Source organism: Diceros bicornis, chromosome 16 (assembly GCF_020826845.1).
Source record: "Diceros bicornis minor isolate mBicDic1 chromosome 16, mDicBic1.mat.cur, whole genome shotgun sequence".
Taxonomy (NCBI): domain Eukaryota; kingdom Metazoa; phylum Chordata; class Mammalia; order Perissodactyla; family Rhinocerotidae; genus Diceros; species Diceros bicornis.
In genome coordinates, this window is record NC_080755.1 from 29,254,089 (window position 1) to 29,274,654 (window position 20,566).

The 20,566-nt window shown below is 39.0% G+C and overlaps 1 protein-coding gene across 4 annotated transcripts in view; it reads left to right on the top strand.

The window, feature by feature from the left end:
• MAPRE2 (microtubule associated protein RP/EB family member 2) overlaps nt 1–20,566 on the top strand; it is a 144,176-nt gene that overhangs the window by 64,295 nt on the left and 59,315 nt on the right. For 3 of the 4 annotated variants that reach the window (XM_058556980.1, XM_058556982.1, XM_058556979.1), the window contains one exon: nt 14,409–14,536. The exons of the other annotated variant lie outside the window; for it this stretch is intronic. In XM_058556980.1, the coding sequence (XP_058412963.1) occupies nt 14,409–14,536 (128 nt within the window). The remainder of the gene's footprint in view (nt 1–14,408; nt 14,537–20,566) is intronic. 4 annotated transcript variants of the gene reach the window in all.

Consider the following 20,566-nt stretch of genomic DNA (forward strand, 5'->3'; position numbering starts at 1 on the left):
TCCCAGGGCTGCCATAACAAATTACCACAAACTAAGTGGCTTGAAATGTATTCTCTCACAGTGGTGGAGGTTAGAAGTCTGAAATGAAGGTGTTGGCAGGGCTCTGCTCCCTTGGAAGGCCCTAAGGGGAATCATTCTTTGCCTCTTCCTGATTCCAGTGGCCTCATGCGTTCCTTGGCTTGTAGCTACATCATTCCAATCTCTGCCTCTATTATCACATGACCTTATTCCTTGTGTGTCTGTGTCTCTGTGTCTCCACATGACCTTCTTATAAAGACACTAGTCATTGGATTTAGGGCCCTAATCCAGTATGACCTCATCTTAACTAATTACATCTGCAAAAACCCTATTTCTTAATAAGATCACATTCTGAGATTTCAAGTAGACGTAAATTTTGGGGGGACACTGTTCCACCCAGTGTGTGAGTGTGTGTGTGTATAAACCCATTTTTATGTATAAGTGTATATGTATAAAATTGATACACAAAATAGGTCTTTAATTTTATTTTTATTTTCTACTTCTTCGTAGTGAAAATATACTGATTTTTTAATATAAGAATATTTTAAAAAATAAATAGCCCTGACATCTACTTTTAAAAAAGAGTATTTTTTTTTACTAGCATCCTACTTTGAGGTTTTTTTTGCCTCATCAAACTATTATGAGATATTTTAACCTTAATTTAAAATAAAAATTCTTTGTAGCATACACACACATATAAATATATATAATGAGTCAATTTTTATGGTATTATCTATTATCCTTATTATTACAACAATACCTAAAACTGAAATAATGTAAACTAGGTCTTTGAGACATTGGATCAACCAGTGTAATATGAGGTGTTTGGTTTAAGTCTGGGAAGCCTCCCCCAAAAAGTTGTAATTTTACTTGATCACTGAATTCAAATGTAATTTTTAAAATGTTTTAAAGTCTCTAAGTCAAATTAGTCCTAGGAACCTAGAAACTAGGCACAGGGGCAGGATGAAGAGGTGCTTCACCAAATTTCATCCATTCAGATTGGCTCAATTACTGGGTAACTTTTTTTTTTTTATAATTTTATTTATTTATTTTTTCCTCCAAAGCCTCAGTAGATAGTTGTATGTCATAGCTGCACATCCTTCTAGTTGCTGTATGTGGGACGTGGCCTCAGCATGGCCGGAGAAGTCGTGTGTTGGTGTGCGCCAGGGATCCGAACCCTGGGCCACCAGCAGCGGAGCGCGCGCACTTAACCACTAAGCCACGGGGCCGGCCCAATTACTGGGTAACTTTTAACACACATATCCAGTCTAGAACTAACTTCATTCAGTCACTCTTGTTATTCTTTAGACTTTTTGGTCTGTAGTAACATCTCTAGTTATTTAGTCAAATAGTTTATAATGTTTTCTCATAAGTAATTTCTTTTCTCTTAATTATCTCTGAATTCTCATTAGTCAGTTGTTATTTTTCTGTCTTTAAATATCCCAACTTTAACAGAACATTCTGAATTCAGTAGAGACCATGATCCCTCACATTTGTTAAACTATAACAGTATATTAAATTTTGTCCTTTGCTCCTGTAAGTCCTCATACCGTAGAACTACAGAATCAAAAAGGAAGGCTTCACTTCAAGAAACTTCTATGCTTCCACTCTTTTCCCAAACCCAAGGGTCTTACCAGATATCTGCCCCCCCTGTTATTTCCGTACCTGATTCAGTTTGAACATGGCACAATTCTTATTCACTTTTTACTCAAATGCTCGGTTTCTGTACTTCCCTTTGAGAATTATAGTGTTATTACACTGAGGCCAGATATGTTTTAACTTTTGGCCTGTGACAAGGCAATAGATAGGAGAGTGGAGAGGTACTGCAAATTAAGTGTGTTTGTGTGTGTGTAAACTGATTTTTGTCAGGGACTGTTGGGTACTTCTGATGCTATCAGTCCCTTCATTCTAGTAAAAAAATGGTAGATGAGTTTACTGGTTTAAAAAAACAAAAACTCTTCTTCTACTCCAATATACAAGGAAGATAGGATTGGTATCTGGTTGCCCAAACAAGAGTAGTAGAAAACTAGGGAAGGGGAAAGAAGGATGAACTCTGACTCTGGGATGGAATTGTAGGAAGATGGGGGAAATCCATTCTCTGGCCAAAATGAATCATTTCATCTGGGAAGGGAAGTTTTGGGGATGATGGCCTGGGGAACTGGTAATGAAATAGTGCTCCTAGTTTTGATAGCATTTCTCGACTGCTACACCAATCTGGCTAAAAATTACTAACCTTAGTTCAAATGACTGAAATTTCCATTTCCTGTTCTCATAATGTGCAGCCATCTTGTGTGTGATTCACAGGATGTTCTCTGGGGTTGAGGAGTGGGGTTGATGTAGAAGCTGATCAGTACCTTGTCAACTAAAGGTAATATTTCAGAACTTTAATGTTACACTGTTTCCCAATTTAAAATTGACCATTTTGGTTCTGTGTCAAAGTCTACTATGGAAAGAATTAAGAAGAGTTGATGGCACAGACAGGGCTGGGGGGATATGGATGTACATTGTCCATTTTGGAGTCAAATTTACTGGTATATATTTTGACACCGGCCTGCTCTTTTCTCATCCTTGTAGGCTTATTTTTGTTGGTACTTCACTTTCCATTTCCATTTCAAAATGTTCTCGTAAGTTTAAAAATGAATTTTACCATGATGTAAATATAGACCTTTGGGTGGCACCAGTCTCTAAGAGTGAGATACCAAGGATTTGTTTATTATTTTTTTTAAAGAAATAGATTTTTTAAACACATAGTCAAGATACCAATCTTAAGTCTTTTATTAGTGTTGAAAAAAATTATAAGCAGTAATGGACGTGTTCTCTGTGCATTTGACTGAACTACCACAAAAAGCAAATTGAGAGACCTGAGTCCAAAATATGTAGTAACCAGAAATGTAAAATGTGGTGATTCCTAAAATATTAGCGTGGCTTATATGTTACAGCTGGCAGGCTTTTGAGCCAAAAATAATTCCCAGCAATAAACTAGTAACTCATCACCAAAGCTCTACAATTCAGGCTCTTCTTCAGGTAAACTTACGTTAAAAAATCATCTTGGTTAAAGTGAAAATGTAAAATGAGGCCTTAGTAGAACTAAAAAAGACAAAAATGATTTTATTGAAGACCATAATTGTGTCCTCATTTGGAGTTCTTTTTTCTTCCCACTTACCCCTATGACATAATAAAAACTGAGAGCAGAAAGAGACTTGATTGAGAGCAAGAATCCTAGAATCAGTCCTAGGTCCAAGTTCTTCTACTTAATAATTGTGACTGGGCAAGTCACTAAACGTCTCCAAGTCTCTCTCTCTTTTCCTTCATAATAGCTTGAAAGCAGTATCTATCACATGGCATTGTTGTGAAGACTAAATGAGAAAATGGATGTTAACTGCTTACTCCTATGAAGAAAAGGAGATCCAAAGAGGTGAGGCACATGTGCCCAAGTTTACCCAACTGGAACTAGAAGCCAATGCCCGTGACTCCTAGATCAGTGCTCTCGTGAAGCTGCAGTACAGCTGATGAGCTTTTCATATCAGTGTTGGAGACATGAAGAACGGCACATTTCTCTACTTGCTTCTTTATTTTAGACATAGAAGATAAAGTCCTTTAATCTACTCAACCCTAATTTAACCCCTCCTAACCATCTCACATAGCACTAGAGACACATATAGGCAATTGCTTACGTGGTGTGATTTTGGGCTCCCTGTGAATTTCCCCTCCCCACAAAACTTGCCCACACATGGATTCATCCAGCATTTATTTTTCTTGTACCCGCTATGTGCCAGGCACTGCTCTAGAGACAGGAGATACAGCAGTATATATTTATATACTATAAAGTACCCACCTTCATAGAGCTTACATTCTGGGGGCAGGAGGTAGTGGACAGACAATGAACAAACAAGATAATTACAGGTCATGTGAGTATCACACAGGAAAGAAGAGTGTGATGTGGGAGTAACTGGAGGAGGCCACTTCAGAGGGTGGTCAGGGAAGGCTTGCTGAGGAGTTGACATTTGAGCCGAACTTGAAGCATGAGATGTAGCCAGTGGTGCCAAGTGCAGGGAGTGACCTCTCCCTTTGCATAGGCCTTGAGCCCCACTTATCCCTGAGGATTAACCTTGAAGCTGTCATCCTTCATTTGTTTTTTATTTTGAGAAGGTTTAGAGAAAGTGGACAGCTGAAGATGCTAATAAGTATCTGAGGAGGAACCAGCACCACCAAGAACACAAAATGGCTCAGAACCAGGAGGTGGAGGGGCATTCCTAACAAAATTTGCCCACCACACAACTTTGCCTAGTGGTGGCTCGTTCGTTCAGTTGCCACACACTCTTCTGCTATATCTTATGCACGCAGTTTTATGCATGGTGGATTAACCAGCTGAGCATGACCACCCATCATGGTGGCAGCAGCACCTATGCCCTGAAAGGTTGACCTGGGGTCATACTGGGAGGGGGAGGCTTGCGGCCTGACTGGAAATGACTTGGGATCATGGGAGAGAGCTAAGGTCAGGGTGAGAGGGAACAGGGCCAAGTAGGGCTGGGAAAGTAAACTGAAGGCATATGGTCAAGAAGGAGTGGATGTACTGGGAGCCAAGTTGTGGGGGGAGCACTGAGCAAAGTTGGTGCCTTGAGGAGACCAGCCAAGCCCTGTGGCATGGGAATGAGCTCTGGGTCATTGTAATTATTTTCAGAGCATGGACCAAGCCACCCACTGTTTGAAACAGATGGACATTTAGGCAAATATAATCGGCTGCGTTTCTGACCATATGAAGGAAACGTATGCCCGCTGTGTGTGTCCGTGTATCCTTAGCCTTTTACTCTTTTGTTGTCCATAGCTGAGTTTCATTCATATCAGTGAACGTTATGAATGCCACAAAGAACTTTTTTAGAATTCCAAAATTTCTTCATTCCTTGGATAACAGCCAAGTTTCCAAGTCATTTCAGGGCCATAGTTACTGACGTTAATCCTGAGTTTAAAAAAACCAAAACCTATATGTGCTGTTTTGAAAGTTGCATTTCTGTTTCATTTACGTACAATATTGAGGGTAGTCAAGCTAAGGAGCCACCTACCAAATAGTATCTGATGGGGTTAATGCAGATAATGAAAAGGTAATTAAAATGGAGGTAGATTTTCAAGGCTGGTTATGAAATCTCCTTTTGCTGGCAGTTGGAGAAATCTGTGCTTTAATCATATTCTATTTTTTAAAAATATTTGGAATACTTTGTGATATGGCAAGAAAGAGCTTAATCTGTTTTAAGAAGTGATAATTGTAAAAGAGATGGGCACCCTGAGAAATTGTATTATTTCCTGTTTATTCTCTCTGGGAGGTGGCAGTTATTAGCTGGAGTCGGAACTTCGGATTGTCAGACTAAGTGGAACTTTGTGCCCACATTAAAAGCATTATCATTAAGCAATGAATGGTAACGAAGGGCACATTGATAATTGCAATGGTAGACTGCCTAGAAAAGCCTGAATAAAGAGCAGGCAACTCTGCCCTCTGATAAAACTCATGTCTTATCCAGTGTTTCTCCAAGCACCTTAGTCTTAAAGTTCTTTGCACTGGTTTTCTTCACTAGCTCTAAATTGTGAATAGCCTAATTTGGAGAAAAAATAGTATATTTCAATATCTGCATTTTAATAAAATATATGTATTTCGTAATTGTGGGCATGTCCTGATGTTTCTCCGCTGTCCTTGTCTGAAGTCGGTACTCAGCCCTCTGCTACCCTAGGAGGCCCTTCCACCGGCTAGTGGCAGCTCTCCAGGGAGGGTCCATGCCTGGAGGAGTTAGTCTTGCATTGTCTGTCTAATCCCATAACCAAGTCCTAGAGCTCTGTAAAAATAAAACAGATGCACATCTGCCCACAGCGGCTTAAGTGTGTTATTATTACCTAAAGACAATAAATGACCTCTTAAATTCCCATCCCAACCCTAGAATCCATGCATCAATTATTCCACAAGTTAAGTGGAAGCTTTAATAGTCAATTTTAAATGAAACTCAGGACAGTTTCTATAATGTCTCTCCAGGGAGATTTCGTCTTGTCAAGGTTTGTCTTTCAAAGATACCCTCTCTGACTCCCGCTCCACTCCATCCTGGTCTCCCTCCTGTAACAAATACCGTCTTCTTGCCCCCACGGTTCAGGTCACAAATAAAGAGAAAGTGGTGAATTGAGAATTATCTGGAGATAGTCTTTCCTTGGTGAAATGTTTAAATCCTACCCCTTGCGGTATTGAATCTAGAGAATGAATTATGCACAGCTGAAAAGCAGGGAAGTTTCTGGTTCAGGGGACATATTGACACATCCCCTACTGATGCCCAGTTCATTATTAGGGACAGCCACGGGAGATATCACATCAGCCTTTTGTTAGGGAGCCAGGAAGGAGGCACTCAGGCAGAATCTATTTGTGTTGTTACAAGGCTTTTCAGAGGAAAACTCGCACATTTGAGTGAATGTCTGCTGTGGGACTGAATCTCTTCCTCCCCCCTCAGGTTGATACATATATTCTAATGCAGAAGTGGTCTTTGAGAACAACTTTTGGGGTTTGTTCCTTTGCCTCAGTATTTAATCTGTGGGTATAAATGTACATATTTTTTTTCAAAATATTTACAAGTTATTTTAGGAAAATGCCACTTGTAAGAGAAGGAGGTATTCATTATATCAATGATTGGCTAAATTTCTTTTTAAATTGTTATCATAATATTATTTCTGGGTATTTAGAATTGTTTGCAAAATGATTATTTCTATTAGAATGACAAAAAAATTCTTAGTAAAAAGCCATGTTTATGAGTGTATTTGAAATAATGCACCTCCCTTTACCTGGTATATAGGAACAGGGCAACCTTGACAGTCCTAAAAACTTGAACCAAAGAACACCCTGTGAGATGGGAGTTAGAGTTGAGACCTTGACATGGACCAAGTGTAGTCCAATGATGGGTAAAGAAACGTGTTCTTGTGGCTCACAGGTGCTGTTCCCACCTTGGCATATATGGAGACGTGGTGCAAACGATGACTTCTGAGACACTTTGAAAGGAACTTTAACACCCGGTCAGCAGGACATGGTTTCCTATGAAGCATTGATATCTTTACATATTACTTAAGAAACCACATGGGTTATAGATCATTGTAAGGGTCTCAGAAATCCTTCTGTGCCCAAGCTCAAAGAAATAAGTTTCTCAGGTGAAAAAAAAATACCATTATTTTTGTACCTCTTTTCTAGTCTGTTCTTTGTTTTCATTTGTGTGAAACTAAGTAAAAGGTGGATTGCGTGTATTTACCTTAGACTGGGGGAGGTGAATTACCTCTCCTAGTGATGGGGGAACATGTTGATAATAGAGATTGTTATGAGAGAGAAGAAAGGCAGTCATAGATATGAGTGTAGTTGTCAGTGCAAAATGTGTGAACGGAGTATATTGGCATGGGGTGGATTGAATTTTCAGAACATTTTATATCGAACATGAAGTTTCCAGTTGTATATGAATTCCTTTAGGGAGTAACATGAAGGTAACTTAAGTCAGGTAGGGCTTTTAAAGGTTCAGCTTTAAAATGGGTGTGGGGTAAATCTAAGCCAAATGGGGCCTCCTTACAGAGCAGCAGACAGTAGTCAACCACTTATGGAGGGCTGTTGTTCTGCAGATGGTCGTGTCTAAACTTGGGAAGCCTGGCAAACTCAGACGTTAGTTGTGAAAAAAAATCAAAATCAAAATAGGTTCCACATGCCTCATTTCCAAAATTAATTTCTCAAACCCCTCTTGTTATAACACACACACAAAACAGCACCAGAGCCAGGATCCTGGGACACCTGGCCTATCATGAGCTTGCTGGAAAAAAAACAACATTTTTCTCCAAAAGAAGTGATCAAAGTGTGAAGGGAGGAAATGAAGAGAAAATAGCCCCCCTTCTCCCCACAGGAACACGAGCATGGCTGTGGTCTATTTGTAAGGGTTAGGGTGGGGCGGAGAGACAGAATGAATTGCATAAGAAATCATTTCAGTTAAAGGCCACACAGTGCTAGCTATGACATTTTATATGTTTGTCAAATTTTGAAGAGGCATTCCTCTGGAATAAATCACAAATCTTGCCCAATTTGTTCTTGGACAAAATTTTAGAATATTTCCTCATTGGTTTTGGGACCCATGACTGGGAAGGTGGTAGAATTAATATTTTGGTTTCCACAGCTTGGGGCTTGCCAAGTCTTTATCCAGGCTTTGTTTGGTAGGCTAACTCAAGTCTCAGTCACATAAAATTCCTTTTGATTTAGTAAGCAGAAATGCAATTGCTAATTCGTGCGGCTGAGTAGCTGCTGCAAGGCATAGACTTGCTGTGCCTCTCCCCTCGTCACCACCAAAGGCTGAATACAGGATGAAATGGGGCAAACCCAACACGCTGACCCTCGGCCTGAGGCTGTCCTTTTTCTGAAGTCACGTGTGTCAGTGGTCACTATCTGCGGACAAGCCAGAATCGTGACTTGGCCTGCTGGAAGTATGGAAGGATTTTTGTTTTTCTGTGTGTTTCCTTTTCACCTTTTTACCAAAAATGTATATCTAGTGCCAGCTTCCAGGAAAGACATTCAAACATTCACGGAAACTGTGTAAATGTATGGTGATTATTGGTTTATTTTCAAGTAGGAGCAATGAATGCAAATTCATTTGAGAATAAAATTTAAATGCCATATCAAAAGATGGGGACACAGAGACTGAAATGCTAGGGAATTGTCCCTTATCTGCTACTTCCAGTGTGATTGTATTTACCAGGTTGTAAACACGTAGTGATCTGGTTAAAATTCTGACTGAAAGCCACAAATTTTAGAGGACAGTGCTTTGATTCCTTTTTTGCAAGGATGGCACAGAGAGAAATGCTTATGCCTCCGAGACCAGATGGCAGGTCATCTAAGAATAAACTGTTGTTTCCGTGTAAAAGACGTGCCGAAGATCCAAACCGGAGAATAAGCCCTGCACGATGCATTGGCTCTTCATTCTGTAGCATTTGGTTTTACTTTTTCTTTCTTAGTCGTTTATTTTTCTTAACTGTGTCTTTGGAAATTACTTGGTAAATTAAAAACTTAATATTTTGAATTGTTTTAATTCCTACCTTCAAAAGGACTAGGAATCCACATTTGTCAGGGAAGAATAAAATTTCTGCAGTTTCCCTCACAGGATTCTTTCAAGGATCAAAATGGGAGCAGGAAATCACTTTAACTCTAAAATGATAGAAAAATTCCTTGTGTTATCCACACAGTGTTTCTGAAGAATAAGCAGGGATGGGTACTTTTACCTTTATATTGTAATATAGATTGACCCCAAGAAATTATAACAAAATCTTAGGATTTTAGAGTGTGTCCACAGAAGAGCTAAGACTGTTCAGTACTCTCTCAGCAGCCCTGAGTTTAACATTTGGAAAAATATAAATTTTCTTCTCTGAACTGTTTAGCTACCTGGATAATTTAGGCTTGACTATATTGAAGTTGAACCTGTAGAAAAAGAGAGAGCTGAAGAAATTGGGAAGAGAAAAGAGTGGATGGCAGAGCAGGAATAGAATTCTCTTTCCACATTGGCCACCGCCTGACTTACTAGAGGTTAGGAAGAGCTCTTCTCCTTCTGTGGAGAAGGAATCTGGACCCACAGGGGCCCTCGCTGAAAGCAGAAGGCATCCGGATTTGGATGGGGAACTAACAGAGGGAGCAAAAGTGAAATGAATTTAGAAGTCTCTTGGTGAAATTTGGAGGAAGATAGATTATAAGAATATTCTGATCAGGTTGGATGGTAAATAGAAATTAGCTGTAGTGATTCCATCGCTTTAATTTGAAGTAGGAATGGAAATTTCTTTAATGTGTTGTCATTGCTTTATTTTAGAAAATGTAAGAAAATCTTCCTAATAATCATTGATTCACCCTCACTCTTGGTCTGTCCTCTATCCTGGTTTTCCCACAGGGCCCTTAACACATGGTTGCTCTTACTGCAGGGTTTCTGGGGACTGCAGCTGTGTTGGTTAGAGCGGGGATGTGGTAGAGGTTAGAGTGGGGGGGTCCAGTAATTAATTAATTGGAGTTTTTCTAAAGCAAAAATCAGGTGCTGTTTCATTGTTTACCTGGTCATCTTAATGAGCTCCTTGAAGGCAGATAGTGCTTGACTTGCCTTTGTGAGCTGAAAGGCTATTTAGATATGGAAGGGTTGTTGTCCTTAGGTGAACATTATCAATAAAGGAGTGTGATTCATTGACAGAACCTGCAGCAAATGACTGGCTTCTTTGTTCTCATGGATTTTTTAAAAGCTATCATAACTCTTCTACCTATCCTTTTGTTGTACATGTCTTTCTGTTATATAACCACAGAACATCTTTACTCATTTGTGTATAGATTATCTTTCTAAATGCCAGTCTGATTGTCTCTCTCCTGCATTGTGTTTAGTTTTGTTTTTAAATCATCTGGAGCAAAAATTGCATCCCAATTTGGCTTGATGCCATCCAGCACAGTCTGGGCCTCATTGCCTCATCTTCAATCAATACATTGCTTGGTAAAGCAAAAGCTTTTCAGTGCTGCTTGAGGAAGAAACATTAGAAAAGTACATCAACTGCCAAAAGTTATGCCAGTATATGAAAATTATATCAAACAGTCCAAAATATTTTAAATTTTGAATTATCTTTACTAAGATTTTATGTAACTTACATAGTTGATACAAAATTGACTAGGTATTAAAAGCAAATGGTTTTGCTTAATAAATGATAGACTGAAGAAAACAGGGGAAGTTATTAACCAAAAAATCTTTAATGATGTTGTAGAAAAGCAGTAACTATAGTTGTATCTGAGATGTCAATGCCATGAGTGAGTTTTTTTTCAGGTCTTCAGGGGGAGAAAATTTAGAGATGAGGGTGCTTCTGGGGATGGATGGATATTTATTTATTTTTATATTTATTTATAAATAAAATATTTAGCACTTTAAGTAGAAAGCAGATTTTTATTGCTTTAGAGTTAATAAGAACTCCAGACACAACTATTTCATAAATATATAGATTTTTGTGTAAAACTAGATTTTTCCGTGCTATATAGTCATGCTTAACAATATTACTTATTTATCTCTAAATACCATTTGTGACTAAAAGAATAAGGAACCCTTGGAGAAGTGACTGGTTTTAGGTCTAAGGCAGGAAATGTACAAGTTGAGCCTGGAACAGTTTGTCATACCAGAAAGCAAGGAAGTTATCAAAGACTACAAGGACCTGGTTCAAAAGAACTCATAAGCCAGCTTGAATAAGCTCTTGCAAGCTTATATCAATAAAGAGATAAACTGTGGTGGATTGAAACATATCAAATATGTTTAAATCCATGAGTTTATAATTATACTTCCAAAACAAAAAATCTCATTGGTCATGTTTGGAGAATATTAGAGAACTATCTCATTATTTTGAAAACTGGTAAGAAAAGAGAAAGAATCAGGCATCCATCCTGCCTTTATTATATGATCGGTACCCCAGAGGGGAGATTTCTCTTTGTAAAATTATTCCAGCTAATAAATCAAAAATGAATAATAGAATATTTTGAAGTCTCTAAAGAATTGTTGGATCTCGGTTAAATACCATCAATGGCTAACATATCACAAAAGGAGTCAGACATTATGTGCCCCCTGATGGAAGTTCAGACACTGCATGAAGTAGTCTTGCTCCCCTCCCCCAATTAGAACTTGAATCAGATCAAGCCTCTTGATCAAATTACCAGTTTATAGGAGTACCAGGGACAGAGGAATATATTAAACCACACCAATGGGATTCAGTGAGCAAAATCTAGAGTGTGGAAACTCTACAAGACAAACAACCTAGTTTCTTCAACAACAATAAAAAAAAAATTGCAAGGGAAATATTAGAAATGGAGAAGAAACCTATAGATAAAAGAAACTTAAAGTACATGTCAAAGAATCACAATGTATGAACCTTATTTGAATCCAGATTTAAACAAACTGAAACAAAATAAGACATTATAATGCATATTTGATATTAAGAAATTCTTTTTATTTTTAGGTGTGATAATGCTATTGTGGTTTGGTTTTGGTTTTGGTTTTTTAAATGTCCTTATGTTTTTTGTGTGTGAGGAAGATCAGCCCCTGAGCTAACATCCAATGCCAATCCTCCTCTTTTTTGCAGAGGAAGATTGGCCCTGGGCTAACATCCGCGTCCATCTTCCGCTACTTTATATGGGATGCCGGCACAGCATGGCTTGACAAGCGGTGCATCGTGCATGCCCGAGACCTGGGCCTGCGAACCCCAGGCCGCCGAAGCGGAGCGCGCGCACTTAACCGCTGCACCACTGGGCCGGCCCCTAAATGTCCTTATCTTTTAGAGTCACATACTGAAATACTTAATAGGTGAAATGATATGATGCTTGGCATTTACTTCAGAACAGTCTGGCTTGGGGAACAGAGGGTGGGATTCATGGCAGAGAGTATTGATGGGAGTATAAATGAAACAAGATTGGCCAAGTATTGATAATTGTTGAAGCCAAGAAGTAAACAGGACTGATTTGTTATTCTGTCCTCTCTCCTTTTGCATATACCAAAAACCTTGCATAGAATGTACAACACCAAGAGTGAACCCTAATGTAAACTAGACTTTGGGTGATGATAATGGATCAATGTAGGTTCATTGATTGTAACAAAGGTACCAACTGGTGTGGGCTGTTGATAGTGGGGGAGGTTGTATGTGTGTGGGGACAAGGGGGTGTATGGGAAAACTCTGTACTTTCCACTCAACTTTGCTATGAACCTAAAACTGCTTTAAAAAACTAAAGTTCCTTAATTAAAAAAAAGGAAACCAATTACACTGAACTATGGTATAGTTATCAAAATATTTTAAACAAAACAAATCTTTTCTGTTACTGGTGGCCAGTAAATGCCACTCCCAGTGAAAATGTTGGGAAATAGTAGGTGTCGTGAAATGGTCAGGAGTATATTAACAATTAAAAAATCAAAATAAGTCATCTTTCCCATTTTCACAGATAAAAGGAAGACTCATGCAATTAGGCAGTACTCGTCTTCCCAATTATCTATTTGAATACTTTTTTATACTTTTTTCCCAAGGCTTTTCCAAAGCTTTTAGGGATAGAGAATGTCAGGTGAGGATTTTTTTTTCCTAATGAAATATAGATGTAACCTGTTTCTAAGATGGATTTCCTCTAAAGCTGTTTAAAAAATGTTCCTAGCTTACCTACTGCCTTGCTTACCTTATATGAAAAAAAAACACATTCTTGCATTCAACATTTTTATTGAAAGCCTACTCTGTTTCTGGACCTGTACTAGGCACCAGGGATATTAAGAGAATAAAATGGATGAAATCCCTGCCCCCACAGAGCTTATATCCTCTGTCCATGAAGAGAAAAAGAATAAGGAGATAATGGTGAGGAGGCCTCCTTGATGCGGTGGCATTGAACGAAGCCTGAAGGAAGTGAGGGAGGGAGCCTCGAAACTGCCTGGGAAACAGTCCTGGCTCAGGCAACAGCAGTGCAAAGGCCTTGAAGCAGAAGTGAGCTTAAAGGGTTCAAAAAACAGCCAGGAGGCTGGTCATGATGGAGTGGAGTGAGGTTGGGGGCTGGGGGGAGTAGGAGAAGCTATCAAGGAGCAGAATATATAAGGCCTTATAGAGTTGGAGAGAACTTTGGATTGTACTCTGAGATGAGCAGCCATTGGTGGGTTTTGAACTAAGGAGAAAAGGGATCCAGTTTATGCCAGTAGGATCCCTCTGGCTGCTGTGTTGAGAAAAGGTGGTGGCAGCGAGGGTGCAAGCTGGGAGACCAACAGAGAGACTTGCAAAATGCCAGGTGCGCGCTGATGAAGTTGGGATCAGGGTAGCAGCCTCTGAAAAGACTTTGAAGGTAGAGCCAGTAGGATTTGCTGGTGGGTTGGATGTGGTGATGGGAAACAGAGGCGGCAAGAATGGTGATAGTGTTTTTAGCCTGAGCACCTGGGTACGGTGGAGCTGCCATTTACATCTCCAAAGATGAGCAGGCCCGAGGAGGCACTGTTGGCAAGCACTTGTAATGAAAGTACTGTGAAATAATGTATAAAGCTAAAAGACTACTCTAGTCTACACTGTTGTAGACGCGATACCTTTTTAATTCTACACATCGATGGAAGGACGAAAGTGAGACTCTAACTTACATGAGAAATTAGGAATCTCAGAACCTGAAGAACATTTGAGTCCAGTTGAAGGAGATGTCAAATGGTACTGCATGAAGAATATATGAAATTTAATCATATTATAGCAAATATGTAGAATATAGAGAAAGAGCTTAACCAAAGCAGGACTTTTACATACCAGGTAGAGTTCTGCCAGGGATCCCAACTTTGAATAGGTGTCTTTTATGTTTCTGAGTTAATTTTTTCCCTGTGGGTAAATAAACTTGTTTGGTTTTTTTCTAGTTGGGGAATGGCAGTCAATGTGTATTCTACCTCGATAACCCAAGAGACTATGAGCAGACATGACATCATCGCATGGGTCAATGACATAGTATCTTTAAACTACACAAAAGTGGAACAGCTTTGTTCAGGTAAGAGATTATCTTTTAAGTGTTTACCTAAATGTTTACTCTCTGTCATGTGGAATGTGATTTTATGAACCACAGATGGTATATTTTGGGTAAGAAAAAATATATATTAGCATTGATATATATACTTAAGGGGGGGAAACTCAGCTGTAACTAAAGCACATATGGGGGAAAATGATTATGAGCCTAAGAGCATAGAGCCATCCCAACGCATATGATGAACGGGTCTCACATGTAATGCCTGCTAACTGCTCTTCGAGCCTCTTCTCTGTCATCCCCTGAGCAGCCATCACACTTCCGTTCCTAAAACACAGATTGGGTCTTGCAACACCCCTCCTTAAAAACCTTCAGGGCTCCATGTTGTCCTTCCTGCAGGATAAAATGCACTCTCTTACGTGGCTGATAAAGTCCTTTCTGTTCCGGCTGCAACCCATCTCCTCAAATTCATCGTCCACATCTCTCTCCCTTGTGCCTCAGTTTCACAAAATACTCTTTGTTCCCTAAATTCTCCTTCCCTTTTCCATCCCATAGCCTTTTTTTAACGTTCCCTTTGCTGAGAATGTTTTTCCCCTTCTTTTCGTTTGCGGTAGAGTCTCTTTCACACTTTAAAGTCCAACTCAGTTGTCCCCCCTTTGTAAGGGTTCCCCAGATCTCCCAGGCTCCATAGTGTTCTGGAAGCACTGTGCCCACCCTTCCAGAATAATGCTTGCCTTGCTGTGTTAGAAGGTCCAGCTCTTACTCCCCTGAAGGCACCATGAGTCCTTGAGGACTGGACTGTGTTTTATTCTTTGTCAAATGCCTGAGGTCTGCAGGCAATGCATATTGAGTTAAACTGGCTTAAAAAATAAAAAGATTTGACTTCAGTGATAAAGTAGGGGCATGTTATAAAATCATGCCACTAGTAAAATAATTCATTCTTAGGTTAGACTATTTATCAAAGAAATAGTCTTCCTTTGGAAACAAATTATTTTCGTCTTGTGAACTAATAGGTAAGAGATTTCCTCTCTGCCTCTGGCTCTGACATGAAAGTGGTGTTAGAAAATAGAAAATATTAATAAAATGTATTCATATGAAATTCCATACAAAGGAGTCATCACTTTTCGCCAGTACAGTGGTGTTGGTGCAGCAGAAAGACATTCTGTTTTTCCCAGTGGGTCATGTGTAAAAAGATTTCATGCAGTACAGTCAGAATTTGGAAGCCCCCACTAGTCACTCTCAGTTACGCCTGAGTCCAGTGCCCACCAGTGAATGTACTCTCCCTTCTACGGGTCTAGATTGATCAGAACAGACTAGAGGACAAACTTCAATACTATTGACACCTCTTCTCCCATGATCATTTTTCTCATGAGGAAGACAGTGAAGTTGGCCAGAGCCTAGGCATTGCCTCACCCACCCTTTCTGTGTCCAGGCCTCAGACATAAGTCCTGTGATTTGTGAGGTCAGTAATGGATGCTAACCAGTTCTTGGTCTTGCACTACAAGCTAGAGAGAAGCTGACTTAGGCTATGATGATGTACCAGGCGTATATTGTTGGCCTATTGAAATGGCTCTGATAATTACTGTCAGAAACAACCTCTGTTGCATCTTACTCAACTTCACATCTCCACTCAATCAAATTTTATGGTGCTGTTCTTGCTGTGCATTCTGGAGCTCTCTAAAATTTTATTTTTAATTTGCTGGGAGGAAAGAAGAGTTTTCTCTTATTAGCAATCCCTTTGTTAATAGCACATACCACTTTATATTGTAATTGTTTGTGGGTCCATTTCTCCACAGTGCCTGACACATACTCTTCCCTCAGAAATGCTCATTTTGGGATGAATGGAAATCAATTTGCAACTGCTAGGGGACAGAGACAAAAATGCATATCTTACCCACAAAGTGGGTGTATGCACATGTGGATAAGGGGAGAAGGGTTGGTTATCAAGAAAAAAGAGACATTGGAAGGAAGGAGATAAGAAAGAGTCATAGAGAAAATTCCTAGGCATGGGTCTTAAGTGTTAAAGGAGCCCACAAGGAGCTTCCTGTGTAATATACTTGGCGAGTTTTTGCTAGCAAATGAAATGAGAAGCAAATTAGAATTTTTAGATACAGTAGTAATAAATGTTTGAGTAATATATATCATTTCTTTGCAGATCTTTCAAATTTCTCATAAGGCAAATTCAACAAAATTGTAAGCAGCATTTTTCAAGGATTCCGTACAGTTGTCTTAAAGCATTGGTGTGCATTTTACAACCATCTGTAGCTACATTACTATCAGGTGTGGCTTGATGAAACCTGTGGAAACAATTCTGATCACTGCTGAACAGATAGTTTCCATTAGGATAACTCACTGGCTACCTAAGGTTATAAGGTTGATGGTTCAGAAGAATATTTGAAGGCTCTGAAACATGTTTTTTTGCTCAAAAAACATGTTAATCTCCAGAGCAGACAGGCAGGTCTTTTATTTTAGGCTGTAGTTTCCTTAAAGTATAGACTGTGGGCCATTTGCATTTATAATCTCCTGGGGAGCTGCTTAAAAAGGCAGATTCTTAGGATCTTTCACCTTCTAAATGAGTATTTCTTGGTGTGAAGCCTAAAATTTGCATTTTCACAAGCACCCCAAGTACTTTTTGTCCTCCAGCCAAGAGCTTGCATTGCATTTTAGAGAAAGCTCAAACCACTAAAAGTGAAGTTAAAATATCTAAAACCTATCTGGCACAGTCTTGTCATTCATAATTCAGTCTGTGACTGTTCTCTTGTCTTCCGCGATGGCATTTACCAGGAAGATGCTATCTTTCTATTTATTTATTTATGAGTTTATTTATTTACACCTCTCATTGTTCTAGAAGACATTTGAGGCAGGTAGGACAGTGCTCTTAGGATAAGAACAAAACCAAATATTGGTGACCTAAGTGATTTGTCCTCATCATACTTATGAGTAGTCAGATTTCTTGGGTAATATTTTTTTCTTCAACTTTTATTTTAATTCCTTTAGTTTACTGTGTGTGATTTAATTTTAGTAGTATTCTATGGAAAAACATACACAAAGTACTTCACATATTTAAACTGATTTTTTTTTCTTTTCAATAAAATTATTTCGTACTCTTTTTTCCTAAAGGCTTATGCTCCAATCTTGGCAGTCTCCCTTTGGCATTTTTTTCCCCTATTTGCATTATTTCCTTTTTTTTTTTAATTTCCAGATAAGAGATCTCCCTCCAGCTAATATTAAAACTAACATCAGCTTTTCTTTAGCTCATAGAGAACTGACTGACTGCTTCTCATTTGTGTTCCTTTTTCTTCAGAATTTTCTGCTTTCATATGATATCTCATTTATTTCCATATAAGCATTTTTAAAAGCTCTTTAAAGGAGAGATGGTGTGAGAAGGTATAACACTTGGAAATACACTGCAGTAAGATGCAAGATAATGAAAATGATTCACTCTTGTCTCCTGCTATTTTATCCCAAGGATGTAACCTTATGAAAATTTTCTTTGAACATTAAATCTAGGTCATGTAATCATAGGCATATTCAGTTTGCATTCATTTCTTGTGAAAAGCAACTTTTAAGTTTTAAGTAAAAAATTGGGCTGTATAAATGGAACGCAGGCTGTCAATGGATGTGAATACTACCTATAATAATTCGACAGTCTACTGCTCACCTAAATCTGTTTTGAAAGTGAATAATATTTGTGGATTTTCCATGGTGGAATGGGAGATTGAACCACATGAATACCAGATTGGTTCAGCTTAAAAATATTTTATGTTTTAATTCAATTGCTTTATAAAATTTATAGGGCTTTTTGCAGGGTGAGGAGATGTTGTGTTTTTACTCTAGTACCAGCTCAGACTAGTTGACTAGATATTTTATAAGGTATTCAAGAGGGAGAATGGACAGTGTGGTGCTAAAACTCCCTGAAAACAGCTTTAGCAACTTGAGATACCATATTGGAGGTGATAGAAAAGATAGTGGATATATGGAGAGGAAAGGCAAAAAGAAATGAAGCGGGGAGTTTGATGGGAGTGGGAGAAGCATCTTTTCCTTTTCTTCTTCACCTCCATCCCCTGCCCTGAGGTACCAAATCTCCTTTGAAACTTATTTCTGACACCCACTTTTCTGTCTCCCAGTCCTCTCCCCTAGGTTGGGATCTAAGCAGCAAAACTGTTGAATCCACTTCTGGGTCACTGCTAGCACTTGACTAGTGACTCTCACATCCCTGCAAAGGCTAGTACAGACTGCACTTGTCTCTCTGTGCAACCTTCCCTTCCTCCTTCCCACTCACTCCACAGGATGAGCAAACAACTGACTCCTTACAGATCCTGAGATACGATCCACATGTCAGGTGGGCACTGCCTGTACTGTCACTATGCTGGTTAACAGCTCAGTTGTTTCCCTGAGCGTGTTAGTATTTTAATAAAATGTAATTCAAATTAAACCATTTTTTAGATGGAAAATTTACATATTTTCTTGACTAGCTTAAAAAAAAAGGTGATCAGGATTTGATTTAATTTCAATTTGTGCTTCTCCAGATTGTTTCAAGCTTTGTCTTGGATCAAGTTTCTGGTATTTTCTTCTTCCAGGAAAGCTTCTGAATCTGGCTGATCATACTGTATTTATGTAGTCACATTTACAATTCTGGGTCCTTGATGGCTCTCTGGAAGGAGCTAGGCTTTACAGTTATGCTCTAAGATTCACAAAGGTGTGGCTGTCAGCCATGCCCAGGACCTGTAATGCAGGCTCTGAGCCCAGCAGAGCATTCTTTGTGACCATTTTTGGCAGCAATCTGGGCCTGTTAAATAGGTTGATCCCAGCCCAGTGTGGTGTCCCCCGTGCCTTCTCTCTTCTGTCCGCAGAGACCTCTGTCAGGAGGACAGGTTAGTGATGAAATCAGCTCAGAGTCTAAATTTAGTAGACCTTCTCTTGTTGGCTCTTTTGAACTGAAACCAAGTAAGGATATTTCATCAGTGTCTGTAAGCTCAAGAGCTTACTTAGCTTCATAAGATCATAGACTGTTATTTGCTGTAAGAAAGTTAAGTTATCTTGGATTGCATTACTATTGTTAGAGATGTCATTGTATTATAGTGGAATATTATTCATATTTGTGATGTATTATGTAGAGAGATTTTTCTGTGTTTTTTGCTGACAATTTTTCTCTCTAATTGTATTTGGCTTAAACTAATTTTAAAATCAGTTTACTTGGTCTCAGCATACCAACTAATTGGAGAGCAAGGTGGCAAAAAGTGAGTTGGATAATGGGGAGGCAGGGGTTGTGGTCCAGCCTTTGGTTCAGTTGCTGCAGTGGGCAGTATCCTCTGGTTTCTCAACCAAGGTGCCAGTTGAGTTTGTTTTTTGAGCAGAATATAGAATACAGTAACTTTTTCCTTCTAAATTTGTTTACTTACATATATCTTGATACTCTGTTACTGAAAATAAACATAAATTGGTGGTTTTGGTTTTATTGGGGTTTTTTTGTTTGTTCACTGCATTTTTGTGATGCTAAATACCATTGGAAAAAAGTATGTATACATTTATTTCATTTATCAAACTGCCCGTTATTTTTTTTTCCCCACATATGTGGATGATACATCTTTGAAAGCAATCAGCCACATGTTCATTTATCTCATTACTGTATTCAGTTCTGATACTCAGTTTAATTTTATTTAACACACATGTTTTGAGCCCTTCTTTGGGCTAGGCCCTGGGGATCCAGATAAATAAGACGTGGACATTGTCCTCTAAGAGCTCAATACAGCAGGGTACTGTCACCACACTGTGGTAAGTGCTCTTTTGGGAGGACTTAGAGGATACAAAGCAGGGAGAGGAGTGGGGACATAGGGAGTCTGTGGAGAAAGAACTTCATTCAGATTCTTTGGGAATTGGCTGGGTGCTGCCTGGATGACTTAGAATAGCCGTAGTTTGGGAAACACCTCAGAAATCCTCCCTCTTGAGTCATATGGGGTGACCACTACCTAGAATAACATGTGTTTTATTAGGTACAGCCTTAAAGACATGAAGCGTGTTGTCTTTTCTAAGAGAAATGTAAAGAGTTTTTCTTGG